We start from the raw sequence: 10853 nt of genomic DNA on the forward strand, positions 1-10853 counted from the left end.
CCACCTCTGGTCCTACCGGCCACCTCTGGTCCTACCAGCCACCAACTTCCATCTCGGCTCAGAGGGGCGCTGGAGCTCATCCCAGCTGACTCTGGGCTGGAGGCAGTTAGGGTTAGCCTGAACCCTAACCCTAACCACACAACATTTCACACCGACAGGAAATTTAGAGTCATGCATGACTACACTCAGCACCTCTGTGGAAACAAAACAGCAACGTGCACACAGGAAGTTGTATATCCAGCAGCACTGAGGATGTTCTTCATCAAGCTGGACTCTGGGTCATTAGATCTGAACTGGGTCGTCCATCTGATCCCTGCACACATGAACATATGTCACTGATGTAAATGTCTGAGACTTTGTTCAAACTGTGACCTTTGAGCCAGAGGGGCTGTTGACGTGAAGGAGAGCAGAAGGTGGATGAGGTGTCAGCAGAGGAAGCTCCAGCTTTCATGTCTTCGTCATTTCATTTATTCACAGACAACTAAATAGAAACTGGAACCACTTCTATCCCTCCATTCAACCACAAATTTTCAAGATTATTGAAGAGGATTACCTGTTGCCATGGCAACAGCGGGCTATTTCACCACAGTTGTGATGCTGATTGGTCCGGTTTACGGGCCTCTGAGGTATCTGTATGCTTCATGCATAGTAACAGGTTTATCTGTGGACCACTGCAGCGACTCAGAACAAACACAATCAGTGATAATAACGACAGTTTCTTTGTGTTATGGTCGCTTTCTTTTAGCTGTGTGTTGCTTTAGATGCAAGCAGCAGATAGTGAAGCTCAGTGTGTCGGTCAGTCAGTCAGCTACAGGAGGAACCAGTGAGCCGTGAGTCTGAATCAGCTCTAGTTTATCTGGGTTCATAAAGCACAGATGCCTTATAATAGCCCCAACCTACTGAACTACAGCTTTACTCATTTAAAACAAACCATATATTCAACGCAAACCTCTGCCATTAAAAACATGAAGCTGGTTTTAAGGAAAGCAGGACAGAAGTGAATAAATCTGCACAGTTCTGCTTCTTTAACTGGCTGATTGATCACTCTTAGGACCTCCTCATCTTATTGAAGAGGCTATTTAACCAAAGAGGATCTAAGAGGTCTGTTTGTACAATACGGAGACGCTGCAATCACACTAAAGGTCAACATGTGCAAAGAATACATTAAATTGGCCGTGATGTATGTGGCATGTCTGCCGAGGCATTGATCTTCCACCTGATACCTTCATCATTGGATCGAAGTAGATTTTCACATCATAACGTGGACAAAATTCATTTTATATTGAGCACTTTATTTTATTTTATTTCCAGCCTGTCATAATAGTCTGATGGCCTCTGCTGTCTTACACTGTTCTATAGAGCACTGATGTACTGGGTGGGTTCATGCTTAGAGTTTCTGTTTTGACTATAAAACGGGTTTTCTACATCTAAAAGAACACCGTTCTAAAGTGGATCATGTAGTTTCCATCAACATTATAAGGGACTCTGGTTGTGACACTACGGCCACGTTATAGAGCAACTCAGGGAGAATCCTGTCCCCAGATCCTCGACTTCAGACAAGAAGCTGCCATTTCACTGAACAGTTGGAGGGACACTTTGGGGGAAGAGCTGAAGCTGTTGGCTGATGTAAGCAGCTAACCAGTGACTGGGCCATGTTCCTGTCGGCTCAAACTGAACAGAATCCTGATTCTACTGTACTTGTTACGTTGCTGATTCACAAACACATACAGAGGAACACAACAAACAAACAAACAAACAAACAAACAAAGACAAACAGAAGCACAGAAAACGACTTCACATCCCCCAGAGAGGCGTCAGCCTTCACTGTGGTGGAGGAAGTCCAGCATAATGTTTAACTTTCTATCAAATGAGACAGACCGGCTGCCTTCAGTGCACCCAGACGGATCACGCTACCGTCTCCTCCCAAAGGCCCAGTCAGGGCAGAAAAAACCCTCACAGTACTGGTGTCATGTCGGTATGGCTGTTTGCCAAGCGAAATGAAATCTTTGACAAGATTGTCAAAACCTTTTGTCAACAGTTCACTTCTTTGTTGCTTGCTGGAGTAAGAGATCAGCTCGGCTCTGTTTTGGCATCATTCACTTTACAATTAATTCAGGCTACACTGCTGCCTGTGGCTTTCTGGATAAATTAAACTTTTTGGAATAAAGCCGCTCAAGCTGTTTGGTTCTTTCAGCTCAGCAGCCTACTGAGGTGTAAATTTATGGAGAGAGCACAGGCAGTGAGTGCTGTGCTGATCTCATTGTCTTTGCAAAATGTCTGCCACACACGGAAAAACAGCAACGCAAAAGTAAAAGCAGACATGCACACCTACCGACTACAGCTGGGACAGCCCCTTCCTGTCAGAGCTACATTAGCTAAATGGCTAACTGCGCTCATACCCCCAAAGTCTTGACATTGAGTGAACGGCTGATCTGTGATCTTTAGTCCCAACAGGCCTGAAGGATAAAAGCTCTTCTTAAAGCCGGTCATTAGTCAGCCAGTGTCACCAGTCTGCATACACAAGCAGCCTGGTCTGAGCACGCACCAGCATCACACCTATTTAGATTTTCTTCATGGAGATTACATGGGATGCATGAGCATATTATGAAATGATGCACAATAAAACCAGCTTCAGTTTTATTTATGTCGCACCAGCTGACATCATCAGCGCTGATTTCCAGCACAGTTTTGTTTTTGTCTGCTTTTACTCCATCAGTCCTCCAGGAAGCTCTGTGATCTCAGATATTCTGGTTCGGAGCACATGTAAAAAAAACTAAACCAAACTAAATGCGTGCAGTGGGTTCTGTAGACACTGCATTGTGTTAAACAGCCGACTCCCCGGCAGACAGTCACACTGTAAACGTACAGTTAGACGGTATAACTAACCGACTTCCTGTCGTGTGTCATTGGTCCTGTTTCTGTGGCGGTGATGCTTCCATATAACTGGATGGTAAAAACGTTGTGATGGCTGTTGTGAAGTTCTCATTCATCTATAAAGAACAACATTTCCTCAGAGGAGTAGTAAAGTCCGGTCCTACAGCATTATAGTGTATGACAGAGAAAAACTGATCTGGTAACTCAGAGCCATGACTCTGGCGACACAGAACAACATGTATGTGTAGAAGACCTGAACCCAAACATCAACGTCAGCCACACAACACTTGAGCGTTTTCTCATCCTTCAGGCAGGACGACGTGTTCTCACACACTTTCACTCTCTAGGAAATGTGCTTCATCAAATAGCTTTAATACTCATCTTGAACACAAATCCCAGGTGCTGGACGTGTTTAACCATCGTGTCCTCTTCCATAAGTTATAGTTTTTACCTTGCAGTTAATTCGGTCTCTTCCGTGGGACTCCAAATGCCACCAGTCTAGTAATGACATGAGCTGAGAGGTAAAAGACATCAGGAGGTCGGATCCAGGAGCTCCCTGTAAAGTCGACATGACACTGCAGCTGGCTGTAATAAGGTCAGTTCTCAGCCTGTGTGTTCGGAAATACGACGTGCAGCTGAGAGCCATAATGCCACCGGTAATGCCAAAGCCCTGCCAGCACATCAGACCACAGCCAGCGGAGAACACAGACACCCTCATAGCCTATTGTTCTGTATGTGTGTTGTTAAAACGTGGAGACTGCGTTTGGCAAATAACCTTCAGCATCAACTATATTACTGACGAACCACGTTTCTGCTCTAAACTCAGCAGAAATGAGGAAGAACACGCCGTCAGCACATGCTGCATTCTGTGGGAGGTTTTTTCTTCCTTCATGTGCAATCAGATGACAAACCGAAGCAGAGGGTCCAGGTGTGTGTGATGCTGACAGAGATGTGAAGGCTCCACCTCCCCACCTGCTCTCGCTGTGTCACGCCAGGACCCAGGCACGCCGAGCAAACTGGTTTCTGCTGAAGTCAGGTCGGTGCCGTCACATCAGGACCCGAGTTCATAGAAACAGCTCCTTTCTGCTGTGCAGTCACAGTGATGCTGGTTCAGACCAAAATAAGTACCGGTCCCGCTCCTGTGATGCAATCAGCGGGCTGTTTGCCTCAGCCTTTACTGGATGGATGGTACAGACATTCGTGGTGCCTAGAGGATGAATCCCAGTGACTTCAGTGATCCTTTGACCTCCCACCAAGTGCCAACATCAGGCCACATTTCAATATGTAACTACTTCATAACCAAATACCTTCAAAGCCAACGACATTCCCATCAGCCTCTGTTGCATTTTGTGCTAATTAGCAACTACTAGCATGCTAATATGCTCAACTAAAATAACCACCATAAACATATCTGCTGCTTGCACGCGTGCATTAGCATTTAGCTCAAAGGATGGTTCCACACTCCTGTCTTGTCCAGTTTTTGTGCTTCAGTTGGAGGAACCGGGTCAGAAGAATGTTTGTACCATTGTCGTGAAGCTGCTTCAGCTGGATATTCAGTTTTCTCTCCAACTAGAGCTGAAGCTCAAGCTTTAGCTTCAGGGCGTTGGGATGACATTCACCATCAACCTGCAGTCAAACCAACAAAACCTTCTGCCATGAGTCATTTCAAAAGTCAACAATCTGAAATAATCTCCTCTGATGGGCACTTATGCAATCGAGGTGGCGAACACACTCAGTGGCCCTCTGGAAGGAGCTGCAGAGTGCATATTCAGGAGGTAAACAGAGATTTAAAGAAAGGCGAAGCAAAAAAGAGGCCGCGAGAGAGACAGATATAGAGAGCAAAGGAAAGAGAGCAGATGTGGCCTTTGGCTGAAACTGCTGAATCACCACGTCTGCTCTCATTACTTCATCACATCATGAACCTGGAGCACTTCCTCCGGAGCCACAGAGTGGCTGCCGTGATAAAAGGCAGAGAGGATACAGAGACAGCAGCCATCAGAGAGGAGGGCGGGACGAACAGGACGGAGCAGCCATTCAGAGAAAGCCATAAAAGGGACATCCCCAGGTCGTCTCGTCCCGAATCCTCCCCTCTCTGCCGGTATCACCTTGAAAGACTCTGGAGGGCGACGGCCGTCCCCCATCCGTCTCAACGGGCTCAGGTCTGTTACATAAGGATGCATGAAATGCACTCAGTCGCTGCTCTTGCAGCGTTGTTACTGGACGCACAGTCAGAGGAAGTCATCGTAGTAGCACAGAGGATTCATCAGACGCAGGGGGAGTCGTGATGCTGTGGTTGCTTATACAACAGCCAGCCAGCATTTAAAGAGGACGCCAGGCTCATCTGGAGCTGGAGCTCGTTTCTATCGAGGCCAGTTTCAATCAATTTGCAGAGCGTGCCAAATGCATATTTAATGCTCGTTTTAATTTATCAGTATGCAAAGTTTAGCTTAGTTTGGGAAGAGAAGAGCTATAATCTGGTCAAGCTGAGAATCACGGTACAGAGAGCTGAAGAAGACAGACAGAGAGCAAACGCCTCATCGCTCCTCATCACTATCATCCACATTTATATATATCAGCATCTCAGTTTTATCTCACTTAATTGTGATTGACAGGTGGAAGGAACTCCTACTAATTGCGTGCCAGTTCTCTTCAGCTCCTGTGTTACTCTGTGGCCGTGGATGTGGACTGGGTTCTGTCTGTGAGAGTCTTAGAGGACAAGTCGTCTGTGCCCAGTGAAACTACTTCTAATGGACCAGACGCCATCAGAGTATAATTTATGTTTGGTGTAGTCCAGCTTTCTGCCGATTACAGCCACGAGCTGCCATATGGCTCAGGGCGCTGCTCCACCGGGCCCACCAGCATCACAACGAACTCTCCATTGATTTTCTGATACATTTTGGAATTGATTTAAACATTTTATTACTTGGCTTGGATCAGGTCTTATCCATTATTGAAATGCAGTCTGCTGCCATTCTGAGAAGGTTGCAGGACGCGGCGCACTGAGCGGAGCAGCAGTCTGGTATGCTGTCATTAAAATGGATGTAGTCTGGTCCAGTCTGGTTGAGCTGCAGGTGAGAATCTTCCAAACGTGTTCAGGACCATCAGTGTTTACTCTGATGAAGACTCTGATGAGGCAGGATCAGCAGAGTTTCAGACCTCTGGCCTGCTCATGAAGGTTGTTCATGTTGGTTTACCGCCGTGGAGCTGACAGCATCTGGCCTCGTTCTGTTTTTACAGAATTTTCAAAAGAAAAAAGTCCAGCAACATGTGGACTGGCCCTGAAATATGGAACATCTCCTAACATCCCATAAGTCTGAGCAACGTCTGAGATCACATAAACAAATCTGTGCACATGTATTATGTATATCCTGATAAATGTGGTGTATGCATCATCGTCTGAGCTACATCGCTGAGTCTCTGTGAGGAAGATCAATATCATTTAGCAGAGTGGCTCTCTGATACCTAAAAGAAACCTCGGCCTGCAGTCAACCCCAAAAGAACAGCATCAATATTCATGTGGAGCTGTCTGCATGACAGATGTTTACTAGCAAGACGCAACGCTTATGAAAGCAATGCATCATATTACTGGTATTTGGACTGATGTGATACCGGTCTGGTATTACAGGGTTTAAGAAAAATGTTTCTCCACAGACTAAATACTACACTTCACAGCTTCCACTGAACAAACAGGTGTGACGGTATGTCAGCGTTACCACAAACTCACGCTGCATCCATCTGCACATTGTCCACGAGTAAACACCAGCTCAGGATGTGAGTCAGAGCACATTGTCAGCGCTTTGACTCACGACTCACGGATAAAACCACCAGAAGACGGTGGAAATTACAGCAGCAACGTGACTGTGAAGGCAACACCTGCAGGAATAACTGTTTGTGCATCGACAAGGTTTAAAAATCTGTAACTGAAAACGGACAAAATCTGGCAACAAGGGGGCAAAAAAATATAGAAGTAACCGGTGGAAGCCTGCAGCCTGTAAAACAGTCATTAAATAGAGTAAAGCGGTGTAATTACACCGTCACAGACCAGAAAGAACAGAACACTAGTCGTGACAACATGTTCGATGTGGACGTTTCTGGATTTGAACAAATCAGGGAAATGATTTACGACTTTTAATCCTTAGTACACATAATTTTTCTTTTAAAGAACATGAAATATCTGTTAAATAATATTTTTTGCTGATTTAAATGCAGTAAAATCAGTGAAATTTTATGGTCCAAAGTAAAAGAAGGGATTCCCATTTGATTCAGCTCAGACTCCTGACGTGGACAGCATCACACCTCTGGGCTGTTCGTTTGGTTCACGTGTAAATTCATTCGTTTTCTGTGACTTTACTAGTTATTTGTAATTTAACAAAACAGGGAAAAACATCAAAATAACAGTAAATTATTCAGAGTGTTTATAAAACTGGTTAAAAACCAGCTGCTATATCTAAAGAAGTTGTAAATCCAAAGTCATCTGTTCCGATGCGACAGCTTGCAGCCACAGTTTGTTCTAACCAGACGTAGGACTGCATGAAGTAAAGCGATGCATTCAAATGCCTCTTTTATGAATTAAGGTCGCACTGTCTCCCATTCAGAGACGTCGCCACATCATGGCGAGCTGCCATCCAGTCGTGAGCCACCAGAACAGGATTACATGACGTAGACTTTACAGTCGCATTCAGTCGGTACAGTTTCGTGGCGTCTCAGTGCATCACCGTCTGCATAATGTTGTGCTGGAAACAAAAGTCCATGTTAAAGCTGCAGTGTCCCTAACTCTGGCCTCGTGTCTCCTCCCTGGAGACGGCGCCGTGGCGTTGTCCAGCTCCACCTCCCACTGGGACTGGTGTCCTCCAGAGAAGACAGACTGAGGGCAGGAGCCTTTACAGTCAGCACGCTTTGATAAAACGTGTTAAAATTGGTCATTTTTATACTAGAACTCTGAATCTTGTGAAGTTGTTCTGACCCGACTGACACATCACGCCTTTGAACAATACGATGCAACTGCTCTTGTGCCAAATACACAAGAAATAAAACGTGTTAGTTTTTAGCAAAGACAGTGATTTTTAGAATCCTTTGATGCCCACATTTCTAAACCAAAAGACAACAAGGGGACACGAGGCTGCAGGCGTCCCTGAGGAGGTCCAACCCCAGCAGCACCTACAGACAGACTCCAAAGACAGACGCATTTAAAAGCACGTTTGTGTATCAATGATGAATCATTTAATCATCCAGTTTACCAGCATAGGATTGGAAATCCCTTTTCTAATCCACCAGGAAGCATCTCCAGCTGCGCTAGCTTTGGAAATAAAACAGGCTAACAGAGCGAATGTGCCCAAACACATCCAAGCTGACACCAGACTCAAGTCAAGGTCCAAATATGAGCTTTTTCTTGGGGTTTCCGACCGTATCACACAGTCCTCCAGGAGGGGGCGTTGGATGCAGCTAGATGTTCACACCTGGACTTCTAAAACCCTAAAGTTCAACTCGCTGCTTCTAGCCTGACTTTGGCAGATAAGCTCCCCTTGTCCTGGAGCTTGTGACAGGATGACGCTATGCTCAGCTTTACAGTCTGAGAGCAAACAGCAGCTTCCACAGGAAAACACTGCAGAGTAGCCCTCAAATCCAAACGGTCAGAGCGCTCCTGTGTGGCTGCTGCTTCTTCACGTGGATGTCCAGCATAAGGCTGACGAGATAAAGCTGCACCTCCATCCATCAACAGCCACACAGAAAACATTTACAGCCTTCAAAACAAGATGTGCGGCGATAGCAGCATTATTACACAGCCAAGGACTCACATTTCTCACGCAGAAGACAATGTTTTATTCAGAGCAACACGCTCTGTGTGACAGAGCCTGATGTACGAGCTGATGTCTGAAGGGCTACATCCTGTTAGCCAACTCGTACCGGCGACGGATGGAAACGCTCACAGCTCTCACACTCACTGCAATAAGCACACGCATGCATGGCGTCACGAGGACGTGGAAGACGCAAGAACAGAGACGAGTGACGGTGGCTGTGGTGGGATGTGTGAAGCCAAAGCCCAGAGAGGAGTCTGTCCTGTCTGTTCAGATTAATGGAGCTGCTTCTATTCTGGGAGCAGCTTCAAGGAACACGTTTCAACACAAAGACACAAAACACCAACAACGACACCAGAAGGAGGCGCGAGCACTGGTTTCCTGAGTGTAGCTGCATTACTGGAACATGTGGACCATTTATTTATCTTGATCTCATCAAAGACGGCACAAATCAATGGTTTCCTTTGAATATGTGCCAGTCAGCATGAGGCTAGCGCACCCACTCTTACATGAGTTAAATCCTTTCTGGCTCACAAATAACCAAATATTAATCACGCCAAATGTGAAGAGCCTTCCAGAAAACTCAGACACAGCGTGCTCGTTTCTTAGGGGTCACCAAGACTTCCAATTTCATTCATGGAGGCTCAACACAGCAACCGACTTGCCATCAGGCGTTTGGACGACACTCAACCCTCCATCAGAGTCACCACCGTCTCAGCGCTTACCACTCGTGCTGGGGCTCATCAATAACCAACAGAATCTTGAACTTCTTGGAGAAGGAAGGAGAGGGCGCCGTCTGCTCCACGAACCCGGCGGCGGACGCAGCAGTCTGTTTGACGGCGTTGGTGATGGAGCTGAAGGAGCTGAAGAAGCCAGAGGAGCCACTGGAGGAGGAGGACTGGGCCTGCTGGGGCTGCTGGGCCGACTGGGACGGACGGCGCTCCTGAGCCGCGGGGGAGCTGGCTGGAGCCTGGGCCGGCGCCGGGGCTTTGGTCGGGGACTGGGCAGCAGCAGGAGCCGTGGCAGGAGGTGCACCCTGCTGGGAGGGGGAGGAGGCAGTTGGGGGAGGAGGAGCAGGCGGGTCAGGCCTCTGGAGGTCCGTCATGTAGCCGTTGGGCAGGTTGGACATGAAGCTGCTGTCAGAGAGACGGCGTCGCAGGAAGTTCATGATTGCGGTGGAGAGGCGGGTCTGTCAGTGGATCAGCTGGTTGCTCTGTGGACTCCTGCTGAGCGGAGTGAACGCGTAGCCGGCGAGATCAGAGGTTAGACGAACGACAGGAAGCAGATCGGTCCAGGTGGTCGAGGGATGCGTGACGGAGGAGCTTGCCTCAGCGCTGGAGGAATGGAAGCAGGAAGCGTTGGGGAGGATGGATGAAGCGATGGATACAGCTCTGGTCCAGTCTTCAAGAGACAGCTCTCCAAGTGCTGCGAAGCCAGCGAAGCAGGCGTTGCTGTTCCTCCTCCTGATCTCACGCCTCCTCAGCGCTGTGTGATGAGAGAGAGAGAGGTGTGGCGTCGCCCTTGGCTGAGGTGCTGCTTCTCCCCTCCACGCTGCCTTCCTGCCTCCTGAGCGGCTTCAAGCTGAATGCACTCAGAGATGCTGCCTCTCTGCTTATCTCACCCTTTCACTCGCTCCCTCTGCCCTTTCCTCTCGCTCACTGGCTCTCTCTCCTCCTCCCCCTCCTGTCATCATCCTCCTACATCATCGGCTACGTTGGTGTGTCGTGCTGCAGCCTCGTAGCGCTGCTGCTGCGTGCCGTGTGCAACCAGTGGAAGGGGTTTCCTGCAAACACGCATGAGGTGGAGTTCACGGATGCAAACACCATCCACCCCGCTCCAAGCCCCACCCTCTTCCCCCACCACCCGTCCATCTCTCCACCTCGTGCTCGACATGTCGTCCTTTAATCCCTTTTACCTCCGTTTGAGCGTGACGGTGCTGAAACGCTTTCTGGCAGATATGGAGCTGAAAACACAGCCGTCCTCTGGGACTGTGCTGCTGCCAGAACACTCCCATTAAAAGCATGTAGCTTAAAGGAGGGCAGCAGCGATTCGTTAGTGAAGCCGTGGTGGTGAAGAAGCCCAGAGTGTTTTCCTCGCTGCTGTCCTCTCTGTTTCCTGCTCTCAAAGGTGTGAATGAGTTTTGCTTCTTGTGTGTTTTGCAGAGCGCCTTCTTCATCATGCAGG

At 47.8% G+C, this 10853-nt stretch overlaps 1 protein-coding gene across 1 annotated transcript in view; it reads right to left on the reverse strand.

The window, feature by feature from the left end:
- The window catches only part of syn2b (synapsin IIb), a 77163-nt gene extending 66964 nt beyond the window's left edge, over positions 1-10199 (reverse strand). The window contains exon 1 of the mRNA XM_008289961.1: positions 9394-10199. Within this exon, the coding sequence (XP_008288183.1) occupies positions 9394-9837 (444 nt within the window). The 5' untranslated portion in view covers positions 9838-10199. The remainder of the gene's footprint in view (positions 1-9393) is intronic.
- Between the last annotated feature and the right edge of the window lie 654 nt (positions 10200-10853).

Source organism: Stegastes partitus, unplaced genomic scaffold (genome assembly GCF_000690725.1).
Source record: "Stegastes partitus isolate 25-593 unplaced genomic scaffold, Stegastes_partitus-1.0.2 Scaffold14, whole genome shotgun sequence".
Classification (NCBI taxonomy): domain Eukaryota; kingdom Metazoa; phylum Chordata; class Actinopteri; family Pomacentridae; genus Stegastes; species Stegastes partitus.